Source organism: Geotrypetes seraphini, chromosome 9 (genome assembly GCF_902459505.1).
Source record: "Geotrypetes seraphini chromosome 9, aGeoSer1.1, whole genome shotgun sequence".
NCBI classification, from domain to species: Eukaryota; Metazoa; Chordata; class Amphibia; order Gymnophiona; family Dermophiidae; genus Geotrypetes; species Geotrypetes seraphini.
In genome coordinates this window covers 74,384,970-74,402,529 of record NC_047092.1, presented here as the reverse complement: position 1 = coordinate 74,402,529, position 17,560 = coordinate 74,384,970, and the positions used below count along the sequence as shown (strand labels likewise).

The window sequence follows — 17,560 nt, the reverse complement described above, 5'->3', positions numbered from 1 at the left end:
TAACCCGACCTGCGATTTGCTCCGTACAACGCCGGGAGCAGCGATTTCCTTCAGGAATCACCGGGCGCAGCGATTTCCTCCATGAACCACAGGGAGCAGCGATTTCCAATGTTAAATGCCGGGTTCAGTGACAAAAATTGCGAATAAGCGAATCTGCAGATACAGAAAGCGCGGATACAGAGGGAGAAGTGTAGCTCTCTTATCTAGGGAAAATTTAATATGGTTATATCCAAAAATATATCTTCCCAGTTACTTATTCAAATTCAATAGAATACTTTACAATAGTCACAATCAATATGAATGTTGAAAATTTCTATTAAATTAAATTGTCTACTCAAAAAACAACAACTTTACAATAATAATTATTGAGAAGAAAAGTTTCAATGTTGAAGACTTCTCATCTAACTTAGAACCTATGCATTCACATGATGCATATCTGATACATGAGTACAGATGAACAAAAGAGTTATATACAAAAGCCTGGATTCTCTATAGGACGCCCAGTCTCAGAAGCCGACAGGCGTCCTATACAGAATCAAGCCTATGCCTGCCTAAAAAGAACCCGATTCTCTAACTAACGTCTATGTTAAAAATGTCAGTTAGAAAATCAGGTTGCCGCTGAGCTTATCACGGCAAGGGATCTTCCTGCTGCAACAAGTTTAGCGGCAACCCGTCCCCATCCACCACAAAGACTACTGGCAGGAAGGATGCCCAATCCCTCCTGCTGGAACCTCCCCCCCCTCCTGGCAGGAGGGATGCCCAATCTCTCCTATCAGACATAACCCCCCCTCCGTAGATCACCTAGCCCAGACCCCCCTCCACCCCCACTAGAACCCTTCCTAATTCCACCTGAGCTGCCCCACCCCATCTAAGCTTTTTTGATAGCCAGCCGGATGGGTCCTCCCTCCGTCCGGTCCATCTCCTGCCCCTTCCCAGTGCATTGTGAGATGCAGCGGAGCATCCCACAATGGGTCAACCTGAATTTTAGATTGGCCCATGTGCCTAAGGCCCCTCCTATGGGCGGGGCCTTAGGCACCTGGGCCAATCAGGCCTTAGGCTCCTCCCCAGTGCATCCTACAATGCCCCAGGAAGGGTCAGGCCCACCAGTCACATGGAGGTGGGCTCACCGGACAAACAAAGGACCTGTCCATCCAGCCATCAAAAATGGTTAGGGGGGTTGGGGGGATTTAGGTGGGGTTAGGAGGGGTACTAGTAGGGGTGGGGCTGGTCTAGGCAATCTACAGGTGGGGTGGGAGTGGGGTTGGCAATCTACTGGGGGGGGTTCTGGCAAGAGGAATTGGGCATCCTTCCTGCCGGTGATCTATGGGGGCAATGGGGAGTTCTGGCAGGAAGGATTGGGCATCCCTCTTGCCGGCAATCTTCAGGGGGGGCAGGGGTTGCCAGGCAGGAGGGACTGGGCATCCCTCTTGCTGCGATTGTTGGGGGGCAGGGGGGGACAGGCGGCCATGGCTGTTAAACGTATCGCAGCAGGGAGAACCCTTGCCACGATAAGCTCAGCGGCCGCATCTACTTACAATACAGGCCAGCAATTTTGCTGGCCTACATTGTACATTTCTATTGCTGGCCTAGGGAAATGTATACAGCCACCTAGGTCTGTCTAAGACTACTTCCAGGCCAAACCACGCTCATGCCTAGCCTTAGGCGAGCTTAGGCGGGCTTGCGCGCCTCCTTAGGCTCCCGGATACACCTCCAATGTAGGTGGCCTGCCTCAGGAGATTAACGTGTGTCCCGATTGTCTGGTTAGATAGCGGTAGGATACCTACCACCGCTTTCAATAGGGATGCTGTTTATAGAATCCGGGCCAAAGAATGTAAATTCATTTCAATTTACAATATATCTAAAAATGGTCAAATTAAATCTCTATGTACTAACAATTATGCTACTTACTATGTAGCTTTGGCACTGCCTTGGACTGTTACTGTCAAGATAGGTATCCATGTACCCCTATACTCGAAGGCAGGCAGCAGAGTTACACCACCACTGGCTCCCACTGCACCTGGAGTGGTCTGTGCTGAAGCAGGAGTAGAGGAACTATTGTTTCCTTTGCAACAAGAAGAAAGAAAGTGATATATTTTATTTCACCTACCTTTTTTAGCAGGATTATCTGCAATTTGAGGTTTATAGTGCTAATACAAGTGCAATCCCACGAGTCTGCCCAGTACCTCCTACTTTTAGAGACTTCCTGACAGCTACTTTCAAGCAGTTCTTGAAACTGTATTTTACAGTAAAAAGAAAAACCATGATCAAATGAAAACATTCAGACTATTAAAACTAGTGCTTCCCAATCTTTTTGTGCCTGTGACTCCACAATTGTGCCTATATAAAACTGTGAGATCTCCAGGAGATGCAGAATAATGACGTATCTATGGAGAGCACACCTAGGACATGACCCCAACAGCAGGTTTTGTAATCCCATTTGTGATCCTGACCACAGTTTGGGAAGCTTCGATTTACACTATTCAACTTTGTACTAATTAAAACATGATAACATAAAAGATGAAAGCACATAAAGACAAAAATGATCCATCTATTTAGTTCAGTAAGGTGAATAGGCTTGGAAAATGCTATGCAAGATCTACCCACCGTTCCCCCCAATGCAGAATGAAACATTCTTTAATTATAAACCAAAAAAAGTAATAAAATTTGAAAAATGAGCTAATCAAATATAAGAAATGTATTTGGGATTAGATAACAAATGTAAGAACAAAGGTGGAGGGGCATAATCAAAAAAAACATCTAAGTCCCCTTTTGGCCTAAGGCCTTAAACGTTGAAAGTAGAAGCAAGGACAATGTCCATAATCAAAAAAAAAACGTCCAAAAGGAGGGTTTTTTAAAATAATTGCCTGCCTCTACGTTCAGCTGTTTAAACGCCCAGACCACCACCAAGCCTAAACTTATACTCTATAATCAACCTAAAAAAAGCCTAAGCCCCAAATGTCCAAAACAAAAGCTTTTAGGCGAAGGAGGAGCCAATCCTTCGCCTAAAAGCTGGATTCTGTAACCGGTATCTGTCAAAAACAACACCGGTTACAGAATCCACCCCAAACCCCCCTCCCACGACATCGGGGCAAGAGGGAGCCCAAGCCCTCCTGCCCGGGCACTCCCGAACTCCCCGATATCGGGGCAGGAAGGAACTCAACCCCTCCTGCCCAGGCGGGCCCCCTACCCCCACCCCCCACCCCCCACTACAATATGGGCAGGAGGGATCCCAGACCCTCCCCCTCGACACAACCCCCCCCAACGACCGCCCCCCCGAAACCCCGATGCCCCCCCCCGGCCGACCCACAACCCCCGCCGACCCACCGATCCCCCCCACCTTCCCCCCTTCCCCATACCTCAAAACGTTGGCCGGACAGACGGGTGCCAAGCCTGCCCATCCGGCAAGCCAGCCGGCTCCGGAATGGGGCCGGATTGGCCCAGGTGGCTGAAACCCCGCCGACAGGTGGGGCCTGAGGTGCCTGGGCCAACCAGAATAGGCCCGGGAGCCTTAGGCTCCTCCTGTGGGCAGGGCCTTAAGCACATGGACCCAACCCGGCCCATGTGCTTCAGGCCCCGCCCACAGTAGGAGCCTAAGGCTCCCAGGCGCCTCAGGCCCCACCTGTGGGTGGGGTTTCAGCCACCTGGGCCAATCCGGTTGCCTAGTCGGCACTTATACGTTTTGACTTAGACCAAGTCAAAACAGGTATAAGTGCTGAAAAAGGGGCTGCTGAGCTGATCGTGGCTGCTGCGATCAGCTCAGCGGCCCCAGCAACCTGCATACCCCTACAGCAATGATCGCGGCAGGAGAGGTGGCTCATCTCCCCTGCTGCGATCCACCTTTCCCCCCCAGCGACAACAATCAGGGCAAGAGGGAGCCCAAGCCCTCTTGCCCCGGCGGCACCCCGACTCCCCGATTACGTTCGGGGCAGGAGGGAGGCCAAGCTCTCCTGCCCCGGGCACCCCTGAACTCCCCGATGACATCGGGGCAGGAGAAAGCCCAAGCCCTCCTGCCCCGCAATCCCCAACCCCCCCCCATGATCAGGGGAGGAGGGAGCCTAAGCCCTCCAGTCCCGAAGCCCCCCCTGATTACGATTGGGCCAGGAGGGAGCCCAGCCCCTCCTGCCCTGGCAGACCCCCCACCCCCCACTACAATACGGATAGGAGGGATCCCAGGGCCTCCTGCCCTTGACACAACCCCCCCAACGCCCCCCGCCCCCGAACACCCGATCGGCCCCCCCACCCCCCTTCCCCTTCCCTCAAAACAGCTGGACGGACGGGTGCCAACCAGTGCTCCCTCTAAGCGGGCGGGTGTTGTGAGCAAAATTTTTTTTCGCTGTGCGCTACAAATATCGGGCGCCAGCAAGTTATGAGCCAACTCGCCCGATTCTCCTCTCGCCGCCCTGCCCGCCGTGCGCTGTGACGTGAAACTTGTGCGCTGGATGTAATATTTTGTGCGCCAGCGCACGCCAGCGCAGCTTAGAGGGAACACTGGCAACCCGCCCCTCCGGCAGGCCAGCCGGCTCCAGAATGGGGCCGAATTGGCCCAGGCGGCTGAAACCCCGCCCACAGGTGGGGCCTGAGGTGCCTGGGTCAACCAGAATAGGCCTGGGAGCCTTAGGCTCCTACTGTCGGCGGGGCCTTAAGCACATGGGCCGGGTTGGGTCCATGTGCTTAAGGCCCTGCCCACAGGAGGAGCCTAAGGCTCCCTGGCCTATTCTGGTTGGCCCAGGCACCTCAGGCCCCACCTGTCGGCGGGGTTTCAGCCGCCTGGGCCAATCTGGCCCCATTCTGGAGCCGGCTGGCCTGCCGGAGGGACGGGTTGGCACCCGTCCGTCCAGCTGTTTTGAGGGAAGGGGAAGGAGGGTGGGGGGGGCGATCAGGTGTTCGGGGGGGGGGGGCGGTCATTGGGGGGGTTGTGTCGAGGGCAGGAGGGCCTAGGATCCCTCCTGTCCATATTGTAGAGGGGGGTGGGGGGTCCGCCAGGGCAGGAGAGGCTGGGCTCCCTCCTGCCTGATCTTGTAGGGGTTGGGGGCGAGAGGCCAGGAGGGCATGGGCTCCCTCCTGGCCCAATCGTAATCAGGGGGGGGGGCTACGGGGCTGGAGGGCTTGGGCTCCCTCCTCCCCTGATCGTAATCGGGGGGGGTTGGGGATTGCGGGGCAGGAGGGCTTGGGCTTTCTCCTGCCCCGAACATAATCGGGGAGTCGGGGTGCCGCCGGGGCAAGAGGGCTTGGGCTCCCTCTTGCCCTGATCGTTGTCGCTGGGGGGGAAGGGTGGATCGCGGCAGGGGAGATGAGCCATCTCTCCTGCCGCGATCATTGCTGTAGGGGTAGGCAGGTTGCTGGGTCCGCTGAACTGATCGCAGGAGCCACGATCAGCTCAGCAGCCCCTTTTCCAGCACTTATACCTGTTTTGACTTGGTCTAAGTCAAAACGTATAAGTGCCGACTAGGCAACCTGTCAAATGTTTTGGTTATACCTGCTGCACGCCTAAGTCTAGGTCGGCCCACCTCCCGCCCCACCCTTTCCCCTCCTCTAAAAACGCCTCTTTTCTCTCTGTGCGTTTAGAGGCAGGGGAAACGCCTAAGCTGGTTTTAGATACGTCTAAAACCAGCTTTGATTACTGGTACTTGGACGATCAGGCTTTTTGATCGTCCAAGTAGCCATTTAGGCCACTTTTTAGACGTTTTTTTTCTTTTGATTATGAGCCCCATAGCTGTTAAACCATGAGACACCATAAAAAAAAAAACACTTAAGATTTTCCTTGAGCATGATTATAAGAACAGGAACCAATATACAAATAAACACAAATCAAAAAACTGCTAACTTTTGATGACTGCTGGGAGTAGTATACTGGGAGATCACAGAAGATATAACATCCAACAAATAAATTTAAATATTAATATAATTTTGAAATAAGTCCTCAGTTCACATAACTCAATTGTCAGGGCAAGCCTGTAATGTCAAGTTGAGAGCAATATGAACCCAAATAGGTTATTGAAGCGTGACACATCCCTGATCCTTAAGTGAAAACATACAAATCAACGTGCAAAATCATACAATAAATAATAAATCAAATATGATATGATATTGCTACAATGTTCCAAATTCAATTTGAGGTTCGACTTTCTGGGAATGTCCTCCCCTGGCATCCAAAAATGCAAATATATAAAGAACTCGAGTGAAAAAGAGCAAAGAGGTACTTATCTCACAATGCAGTAGCGTGAATAGAATCGCAATTACTGTATTTTTCGGTCCATAAGATGAACTTTTTCCACTCTCCAAAAAGGGGGTGGAAAAGTGGGTGCGTCTTATGGACCGAATACACCTCTCCCCCCCACCCCTGGTACTTTTTATAAGTGGCGATGGTCCAGCGCGGTCGCCTGCTGGACAGCTGCCTTTCTCCTTGCAGAGTGGCGGACAATGCAGGAGTGCGACCTATGCGCTTCTTGCCTGGTCCCACGCCGCTCTGTGATTGGCTGCAGTCAGTTCTCACATCACAAAAACTGACTGCAACCAATCACAGAGCAGCGCGGGACCAGGCAGGAAGCGCAAAGGTTACACTCCTGCATTGTCCGCCACTCTGCAAGGAGAAGGGCAGCCATCCAGCGGGAGACCGTGCTTGACCACTGCCACTTAAAAAAAGGTACCGGGGGGGGGGGGCTGCGAGCTGCTTCAGGCTGCAGACTGCTTCTTCGGACTGCAGACTGTTTCGGGCTTTGGGCACAGGCTGTTTCGGGCTTCGGTCTGCGGGCTTCCTTCCCAATACCAGACGCACCAGACCACTGGAAGCACCTACGTGTAGAGAAGGAAAAACCAAGAAAAAAAATGTTTTTTCTTGGTTTTTCCTCTTCTAAAGGTGGGTGCGTCTTATGGACCAAAAAATAGGGTAATCCATCGTTTGTGCTGCAATGTTGAAAGCTATACAGAGCTCCATTTTGGAGGGTCCAAGCCTCCTTCCTTGGAAGCAATGGCACTGAACTTCTCAAGACTGTACAGAGAAACATGGAGACACAGAAAGGCAAGTTGAATCTCAAGTGGATAATGGCGCTTCAGCATGGAGACGCCCAAAAAAGACCTGGTTGGGTTTCTATACTATTTTTTATTACCTGGTTAGCTTTCTATACCTGTGTTACATCCCAGCACCTCTCTCAGTATCCCACGATCCCTTTATCCCTCAGGAATCCGTCCAATCCCTGTTTGAATCCTTGTACCGTACTCTGCCTGATCACTTCCTCCGGTAGCGCATTCCAAGTGTCCACGACCCTTTGGGTGAAAAAAAACTTCCTTGCATTTGTTTTGAACCTATCTCCCTTCAGTTTCTCCGAATGCCCCCTCGTACCTGTTGTCCCCTTCAGTCTGAAGAATCTGTCCCTATCCACCCTCTCTATGCCCCTCATGATCTTGAAGGTCTCTATCATATCTCCCCTGAGCCTCCTTTTTTCCAGAGAGAAGAGCCCCAGCCTATCCAACCTCTCAGTGTATGGGCAGTGTTCCAGCCCTCTTACCAGTTTCGTTGCTCTCCTTTGGACTCTCTCAAGTACTGCCATGTCCTTCTTGAGGTACAGCGACCAATATTGAACGCAGTATTCCAGATGTGGACGCACCATCGCTCGATACAATGGCATGATGACTTCCCGCGTCCTGGTTGTTATGCCCCTCTTTATGATGCCCAGCATCCTGTTGGCTTTTTTCGAGGCTGCTGCGCACTGTGCAGATGGCTTCAATGATGCATCCACCAGCATACCCAAGTCTCTCTCAAGACTGCTGTCTCCCAACAATGCCCCCCCAATTTGTAGTTGAACAATGGGTTCTTTTTCCCTATATGCATGACCTTGCATTTTTCCACGTTAAAGCGCATTTGCCATTTGTTTGCCCAGTCTTCCAGCTTGTCCAGGTCCCTTTGCAGGTCCTCACACTCCTCCCTGGACCTAACTCTGCTGCACAGTTTGGTATCGTCTGCAAATTTTATAACCTTGCACTTTGCCTCCTTTTCAGGTCATTGATGAATATGTTGAAGAGTAACGGCCCCAGCACCGATCCCTGTGGCACACCGCTCGTGACTCCCCGCCAGTCAGAATATTGGCCCTTTACTCCGACCCTCTGCAGTCTACCCGACAACCAGTGCTTGATCCATCTGTGCACATCCCCTCCCACCCCGTGGTTCCACAGCTTCCTAAGCAACCTTTCATGTGGCACCTTGTCGAAATCCTTTTGAAAATCGAGGTAAATGATGTCTATGGGTTCCCCATTGTCCACCCGACTGCTTATTCCCTCAAAGAAGTACAGAAGGTTCATTAAGCATGACCTCCCCTTACAGAATCCGTGCTGGCTTGTTCTCAGTAGGCCATTTCTCTCGATGTGCTCGCAAATGCCATCCTTGATCATAGCTTCCACCATCTTCCCTATAATTGAAGTCAGGCTCACCGGCCTATAGTTCCCGGGGTCACCCCTCGATCCCTTCTTGAAGATAGGTGTGACATTCTCCAATTTCCAGTCCTCTGGTACCTCTCCAGTTTTCAAGGATAGGTTGCAAACATGCTGGATTGTGCCCGCTATTTCTTGTCTTAGTTCCTTCAGAACCCTTGGGTGGATCCCGTCCGGGCCCGGTGATTTGCCGCATTTTAACCTGTCTATCTGTTTGAGGACATCCTCCTTACTTACCTCTATGTGCTCCAATTTTTCAGCCTGTTCCCCACTCATGAGCTCCTCTGAGTCCGGTATATTAGATGTGTCTTCTCTCGTGAAAACCGACAAGAAGAACGTGTTCAACCTCTCGGCTACCTCTTTATCCTCCTTAATCACTCCCTTCCTATCCCCATCGTCCAACGGCCCCACCTCCTCTCTCGCTGGTTGCTTCCCTTTTACGTAACTGAAGAATGCCTTGAAGTTTTTCGCCTCCCTGGCCAGCCCCTCTTCATATTTCCCTTTTGCTTTTCTAACCTCTCGGTGGCATTCCTTTTGGCATTTCCTGTGCGCCTGGTGATTTTCCTCCGTTGGGTCCTTTTTCCATCTCCGGAAGGATACTTTTTTGTCATTTATTGCCCTCTTTACTTCTGCTGACATCCAAACCGGGTCCTTTGACCGCTTGTTCTTGCAGCCTTTCCTGAAACTGGGGACATACAATCTTTGTGCTTCCTGCAGTGTGTCCCTGAATAGGGTCCAGGCGCTTCCTGCAGTCTCCATCCTAAAGATGTTTCTGAGCTTCCTCCCCACCATTTCCCTCATAGCAACATAGTTCCCTTTCCTGAAGTTGAGCGCAGTTGTTGCGGTCCTCCTTACTATGGGTGTCCCTCTTTCTAATGTGAATCTGATCGCGTTGTGGTCACTGTTGCCTAGTGGTTCTCCCACTTCTACCCCTCTTGCAGGCCCCCCTAATCTGTTTAGGATGAGATCAAGAGTAGCGCCCCCTCGCGTCGGTTCCCTGACTAGTTGCTCCATGAAGCAGTCCCTCACAGCTTCTACAAATCCTGTTTCCCTAGTGCAGTTGGAGTGACCCGTACTCCAGTCTATCCCCGGGTAGTTGAAGTCCCCCATCACTGTTACACTTCCAGTCCCGCATTCCTTTCTCAGTTCAGCTTCCAAGTCATGTCCGACTCCTTCTGGCGTACCAGGTGGGCAATAGAACAGCCCCAGTTTTATGCCTGCACCCTTGTTTCCCGGCAATTTGACCCATAGCGATTCCAGCCCCTCTGCCCTCATTGCCATATCCATCCCGACTGAGTAGATAGAGTCCTTTATATATATTGCTATGCCTCCCCCCTTCTTGTGGGTCCTGTCCCTCCTGTAGAGCTTGTACCCCGGCAGCGCCACATCCCATTGATTCTCCTCTGTCCACCATGTTTCTGTAATTCCAATTATATCCAGGTCCTCCCCCTTGGCCATGACCTCTAGTTCACCCATCTTTGCCATGAGGCTTCTTGCATTTGCGTATAAGCACCGCAGGTCCCGTTGTTTTTCCTCCATCTCTGCATTTACCTGGGCCGCCTCCCCTTGAATTTCGGGCAGTTCTCCTGTTCCCTGTGCTTCTGCCTTGCCATCAGCCTTAACCCTCGTAGCTTTCGGCTTCCCCACATTCCCGCCACCCCACTTCCCGCTTTTCCTCTGGGTTTTCTAGCCCTATTGGCCCCCTCCTGGGCTATCATCCCTTGAGCCTCTGTTGGATCCCCCTTGCCTTGTGGCACCCCTATATTGCCCTCAGCTTTCGCCCTCGTGCCACCCAGTCCCCCTGCGTCTCCATGCCCCTTAGTCTCCTCCCAGCAAGCTCCCTTTACCTGATGTTTCCCTCGCTGTCTGATCATAAGATCCTCCGGTCCCTCTGCTTCCTCCCTGCAGTCAGCCCGTTCAGCATCTGTTCTGGATACTGTTGTCCGAAGCGTCAACATCAGGTCAGCTGTCGGCTTTCCCCCTCTCCTCAGTTTAAAGCCCTCTCGATCTCATTCCTCACATTGGCTGCCAGTAGTCTAGTTCCCGCTGTGCTCAGGTGCAGGCTGTCCCGCCGGTAGAGTTTACTCTTTCCCCAGAAGGACGCCCAGTTCCTCACAAAGTGGAAGCCCTCCTCCTGGCACCATCTCCTCAACCATGTATTCACAGCCTGGAGGTCTGCCTGCCTCTTTGCATCTGCTCTCGGTACAGGCAGGATCTCTGAGAATGCTACCCTCCTGGTACTCCGCTTCAGCTTTCGTCCCAGTGCCAGACTAAATCAATAACACGTTGTCAATAAAACATAGCCTGATTTTGATACTTCTAAACCATTCTAATGAATACAGATGTTTCTCCTCAAAATTGGCTACATATAAATTTGCAACATTTGGGGCCATAGCAGTGCCCATGGCAACGCTGTTTTTGGAAAAAAAAATTGACCATCAAATGAAAAGTAATTGCAGTTCAATACTAAATCAGTCAGTGTAATGAGAAACTCTGAGGATATACGATTATGGGTCACTTGGTTCATAAAAAACTCTTTGAGTAACTCCAGAGCCACAGACTGCGGGATATTTGACTGACTTCAGGACATAAGCATTGCCTCTGCTGGGTCAGACCAGAGGTCCATCATGCCCAACAGTCCGCTCACGCGGCGGACCATCAGGTCCAGGATCTGTATAGTATTCTGTATAGTATTCTTCTATCTATATCCTCTTATCCCTTTTTCCTTCAGGAAATTATCTAATCCTTTCTTGAACCCCAATATCGTGCTCTGTCATATCACACCCTCTGGAAGTTCATTCCAGGTGTACACCACCCTTTGGGTGAAGAAGAACTTCCTAGCATTGATTCTGAATCTGTCCCCTTTTAATTTTTCTGAGTGCCTTCTCATTCTTGTAGTTTTCAAAAGTTTGAAGAATCTGTCCCTCTCCACTTTCTCTATGCCCTTCATGATCTTGTAAGTCTCTATCATGTCCCCTCTAAGTCTCCGCTTTTCCAGTTTCTCTAGTCTTTCAGCATACGAAAGGTTTTTCCATAACTTTTATCAATCACGTCGCTCTTTTCTGAACCCTCTCTAGTAACGCCATATCTTTCTTAAGGTACGGCGACCAATATTGAATGCAGTACTCCAGATGCGGGCGCACCATCGCCCAATACAACGGCAGGATAACCTCTTTCGCTCTGGCTGTAATACCTTTCTTGATAATACCTAGCATTCTATTCGCCTTCTTTGAGGCCGCTGCACACTGTGCCGACGGCATCATTGTCTTGTCCACCATTACCCCCAAGTCCTTTTCTAGGGTACTCTCACCCATTTCCAGCCCTCCCATCATATAGCTGTACTTCAGATTTCTGTTTCCCATATGTAAGACTTTACATTTCTCTACATTAAATTTTATCTGTCTTCTTGCCGCCCACTCTTCTAGTTTGTTCAGGTCCCTTTGTAAATCTTCACAGTCCTCTTTTGTCCCAACTCCACTAAATAGTTTGGTGTTGTCTGCAAATTTTATTACCTCGGACTTCGTCCCTGTTTCTAGATCGTTTATAAATACATTGAACAGCAGTGGTCCGAGCACCGACCCCTGTGGAACACCACTCATGACCCTCCTCCAATCAGAGTAGTGGCCCTTCACTCCAACCCTCTGCTTCCTACCCGCCAAACAATTTTTGATCCATCTATGTATGTCTCCTTCCACCCTATGGCTCTTCAGATTCCGTAGTAAGAGTTCATGGGGTACCTTGTCAAAGGCTTTTTGGAAATCCAAGTATACAATGTCTATGGGGTCCCCTTTGTCCATTTGTTTGTTAATTCCTTGATGTACCCTTTTCTTCCGTGGTCGTCCAGGTGTCCCACTGCCTCTTTTGCAGGGTTTTTCCCTTTTACATATCTAAAGAAGGGCTTGAAGTTTTTGGCCTCTTGCACTATTTTCTCCTCATAGTCGTTTTTGGCATCCCTCACTGCCTTGTGACATTTCTTCTGATCATCTTTATGTTTGTTCCAAGCTTCGGTTGTTATCATGCGTTTCCATTTATTGAAAGAGTCCTTCTTTTCTTTTATGGCTTCCTTCACATGTCTTGTAAGCCATGCCGGTTCTCCTTTGCCTTTTGTTCCCCTTTCTTTGGAAATCCACGGAATGTAAAGATTTTGTGCTTCCGTGATAGTATTTTTCAGTAGGGACCATGCCTGATTTACAGTTTTAAGTTTGTCCACCTTTTTCCTGAGCCGTTGTGCTACCATGGCTCTCATGCGATCGTATTTACCCTTTTTAAAGTTTAAGGTCGTGGTTAAGGTTTTGGTACGTTTCCTTTTCCCGATGTCAAGTTTAAAGTTGATCATGTTGTGATCGCTCGTTCACCACTCCTTTTCTATCTCCGTCATCCAAGGGTCCCACCTCCTCCCTAGCCAGCTGTTTCCCTTTAACATATCTGAAGAACGGTTTGAAATTTCCTGCTTCCCTGGCTAGCCTCTCTTCATATTCTCTTTTTGCTATTCTAACCACACGGTGACATTCTTTTTGATGCTTCCTATGCTCTTTCCAGTTCTCCCTGGTTTTGTCCTTTTTCCATTTCCGGAATGAATGTTTCTTGTCTCATATCGCTTTCTTCATTTCTTTGGATTTCCACGCCGGGTCTCTAGTTCTGTTCTTTTTGCATCCTTTTCTAAATCTGGGGATGTACAGATTTTGCGCTTCGCTCACCATGTCCTTGAATAGTGACTAGGCTTGCTCTACAGTCTGAGATTTCTTTGAGTTGTTCCTAAGTTTCTTTCTTACCATTACTCTCATCGCTTCGTAGTTTCCTTTCTTGAAGTTTAAAGTTGTCACTACGGTTCTCTTCCCTTTCGATATTCCTACTTCAACTTTGAACTTGATCACGTTGTGATCGCTGTTTTCCAACGGTCCCACTACTTCCACTTCCTTTGCAGGTCCTCTTAGCCCATTGAGGATAAGGTCCAGAGTGGCATTTCCTCTCGTCGGTTCCCTGACAAGCTGCTCCATGAAGCAGTCCTATAAAGTCTTCAGGAATCCGGTCTCTCTAGCACATTTTGAGATTCCAAGACTCCAGTCTATCCCAGGATAGTTGAAGTCTCCCATAACAATCGTGTTACCGCTTTTGCATTCTCGCCTCATCTCGGCTTTCATTTCTTCATTGCTTGCTTCGGATTGCCCAGGTGGACAATAGTACAGGCCCATCTTTATCTCGGGCCCATTTCTTCCTGGTATTTTAACCCATAATGATTCCAATTTGTCGATCGTCGCTGCTGTGTCCACTCTGGTCAAGTGCATGTTATCCTTTATGTATAGGGCTATCCTCCTCCTTTCTGATCTGAACTGTCTTCACGATAAAGTTTGCACCCTGGTAGTACTATGTCCCATTTGTTTTCTTCATTCCATCATATTTCAGAGACTCCAATGATGTCTAGGTTCTCATTTTTGGCCATGACTTCTAATTCTCCCATTTTGTTCCTTAGGCTCCTTGCATTAGTATACATGCAGTTTAAATCCTGGTGGTTTTTGTCTTAGTTTTCTTTTCCTGTGTTATGTTCTTCTTATCATCCTCATCTCGAGCTGTCAGCTCTTGCTTTTTGCCCATTGTGTCTTCCTCCTGTGCTACATTCTTCTCATCATCCTCTTGGTCTATCAAGTCTTGTTTTTTGCCTGTTGATTCTTCCCAGCATTTTTCCCTCTCAGTATCTTCTCGGGATACCTTTTTTAGAATCATCGACCCAATTCAAGCAATTGGAGAGAATGCGTCGTGTCTTTGATGTAAGTCCTGGCCTTACAGACCAGTTATTTCAAAAACCAATCCATGAATTTGGATAACAGCTCCAATACAGTGCCCCAAAGGGACACGATAGGTCTGCCCGGTGGAGGAACAATCCCCTTATGAATTTTAGGTACAATATAAAACACTGGTGTCTGCGGAAAAGGTATCTAGAAAATCAGAGCAAATAGAAAATTATAATTCAATCTTCATCTCCTGAACTTTCTTAAGTCCCCAGGAATATCTTCTTTAGAAACTTTAAAAAAAAAATACCTTGTTGGAAGTATTGAAATTTACTCCTGAGGATATTCCCCTTTTGAACTGAATTTATTATATACCTGTTAAAAAATTGCCAGAGGAGTCTCAAATGATAGGAGTTCAAGAGGCAGTAAAACAGCTATTAAATATATCTGAAATATTGGAACCAAAAAAACGGAAGACAAATCCACTGCAAATCCAAAGTCAAACACAACTACAGTGAAGGACATCTTATGGCATTCAACTAGATGAGTTTATTCATAATCAGAAGGTGACTCAACATGAATTGTGTTTTGGCAGCTAGGCTTGTATCATGACTCTGATGTATTGGTGATATTTGTACTGAGCAAAAACAAGATGGTGATGTTCAGGATACAGGCTTTATTAAGAAATATACAAATTCATAATCCACAAAAATTATATCTAGGACTCAAACACGGTCCGTGTTTTGACAATTCTGTCTTCCTCGGGGGTCCCTAAAGTCCCGATATAAAAACACGTGGATTAAAAACTGAAAACAATACTGAGTCGTAACTGCACGAATCATCTCTTGAGGAAAATTCTGAACAAGCTACATTGTTTCATTTGTTTTTGAACAAGACTTAAATATAGTGATGAAACTTTTTTTCCACAATGCTCAACATTATTCTATTAGAAAAAGATATGATGTACCCAGATGTAACAAGACAAACTTAAGAGTGAAGAAAAGCACTATCCCTGGGAGAGTGTGGCGTAGTGGTTATTGCACCCTGAGGTTGTAGGTTCATATCCCGTGATGCTCCCTGTAACCCTGGGCAAAACACTTAATCTTCTACTGCCACAGGTAAATTAGATAGATTGTGAGCCCACCAGGGCAGATAGGGAAAATGCTTGAAGTACCTGTATGTAAACAGCTTTGAGTGTGGTTTTATAACTACAAAAAGGTGGTTTAGAAGTCCTAATCCATCAATCTTGTTAGCATATTCTTATAAATGTTTAGTAAAATAGGTGGGATAAAATGTGTGATCTTTGGTCTGGAAAAATTGAGGGCTTTCTTAGATTTGAAGAAGACTGGATCTAGTAATGTCTAACTTCCTATTTTTATTGCACAAAAATTTAGATAGGGGTTATATCATGTTTGGGGCTTTTCTTTTGTAATTATTTTTCTTCAATGGATTTCCTTTTCTTTGAACTTAACATACCCACTATAGTTGTCTAAGAAGGATGAGTTTATATATACTTATATCCATGTTTCTTTAACAAGTGTTAATACTTGTAAAATTGTTGATAAATGATTTTTTTTCTTTTTTTAAAGAACACTGATGCATGAGCAACAGTTTTACAAAAAGGGAACAGTTCTCTTGGTGCTGAGACTTCTTGGAAAACAGCTGTGCCAATGGCTTCAACTTCCTGGCACTTTGAACGGGACTCATCAGTGCTTGACATCGGGATTCTTTAGTGCTGACGAGGACGATATTGAATCCTGACATGTCCTTGGTTTTGGGTTTAATGAAGTTAGGTCTGACAGGGCCCTACTGGCACTTATGTTAAGTCAGGGGAAGACCTCTTTGATGCTGGTGCGCTCCCAGTGTCCTATGTAGCTTCTTCAGCTATAAGGACCAATGTTTTCAATGCCAATGTTGATGAACTAGACTTAGAAACACCAAAATGTTTCTCGTGCTGGGCCTCTCTACTTTTCTGGGTTCTCTTCTACATTTTGACACAGAAAAACAGAGGCCTTATGGTTAATCCCTAGGAAGAGCAAGCACTAAGTGTGAGAGTCAACTATAGATAACTTTGCTATATCTAATACACTTCTTTAAACCACTGGAAGTTTTAAGGGATCCAAAATATAACAACACAAAATCAAACAGCTCAATTTGTTTTAATAGGAAAAGAAATCTGATTGGGGACTCAGGCCAAAGAGGATTGAATGAACTGTGGAAAAATGAACAAAGGTTAAAAGAAAAAGAACTCAAAGTTACCTGTAATAAAAGAAAGCGACAAAGTCTTTAGACAACAACTTTGTATGGCATTGTAAGCGTTTACTAATTAAGATGACTACTCCTCCCTTTTTACAACTAGTGTTTGCCGGGGGGGGGGGTGAAAAAGGTGCGGCGGCGGGTGTTTGCTGGGGGGATGTTTAAAAAAGGTACGGCGGTAGACATGTGGGGGGGATGCTTTAAAAAGGGGCATGCAGCGAGGGGGGGGATTTTTTAAACGGTATGGGGGGGTTAATAATTGTACCTTCGTTCCATAAAATGCACCGAGATTTCCACCCATTTTTGGGTGGAAAAAAAGTGTGTCTTATGGAGTGAAAAATACAGTAATAATCACTCGAGGTCTTTGACTATTATCTACCTTATGACCTAACCGATGAGCTCTTTCAATCTTTAATAGCCCCAAACTTGTTGGAATCGGCAGTTCCTTCTGCAGCCAGTGCTCCAATATTGACCGGAGACTGGAGTCCGAAATCATTTCAAATAATCCAACAATACGTATGTTGTCCCTTCATGAATGATTCTCCAGATCATCAATTTTCTCTTCCTGTCGGCGAAATTGCTTCCACAGGGACTCGACAGACTCGGATGCCGTTTCTGTTGAATTTTCAACATCTGCTAATCGCACTTCTAATTCCCCTGCTCTTCTTGAAAGATCTAAAAAAAGTGCTTCCATTTTAACTAATTGGTTTGAAATTTGAATAAGACAAGGGTCGCGTGCTTGTACTGGCTGCTGCAGTTAGCTCTTTAACATAATCAGGAGACATCAAAGGTGTCGGATTCCCAGAAGGTCCCGCCATGTTGATTGTCGGTTGGTGAGATTTCTCCTTCTCCTTTTCCTTGCGAGCCGATTTGGAGCTCATTGGGACTGCTGATTAAGGCAAGTATTTTCCTTTAAAAAGGCATCCACCTTAGTTTTAAATATAATTAAGCCAAATAAAGATATAATCAGACCTGGGGAGCAGGAGCTCAGCACAGATGCACCTTAAAAACTTGATTCAGCGGGTTTATGGGTGTGTGTCAATCACTGGCAGTCGCTGCGTCCAGAATTGCATCTTATTTTTTACATAAATGCCTTAAATTTAGGCCAGCATTTTGAAGGCCTACATTTAAGGCGTCAGTCTTGCACCTAGGAA

The 17,560-nt window shown here is 47.5% G+C and overlaps 1 protein-coding gene across 2 annotated transcripts in view; it reads right to left on the bottom strand.

Annotated features, from left to right (window-relative positions):
• MON2 (MON2 homolog, regulator of endosome-to-Golgi trafficking) overlaps positions 1 to 17,560 on the bottom strand; it is a 522,785-nt gene that overhangs the window by 344,016 nt on the left and 161,209 nt on the right. For both annotated transcript variants that reach the window (XM_033958262.1, XM_033958263.1), the window contains exon 11: positions 1,909 to 2,062. In XM_033958262.1, coding sequence (XP_033814153.1) covers positions 1,909 to 2,062 — 154 coding nt within the window. The remainder of the gene's footprint in view (positions 1 to 1,908; positions 2,063 to 17,560) is intronic.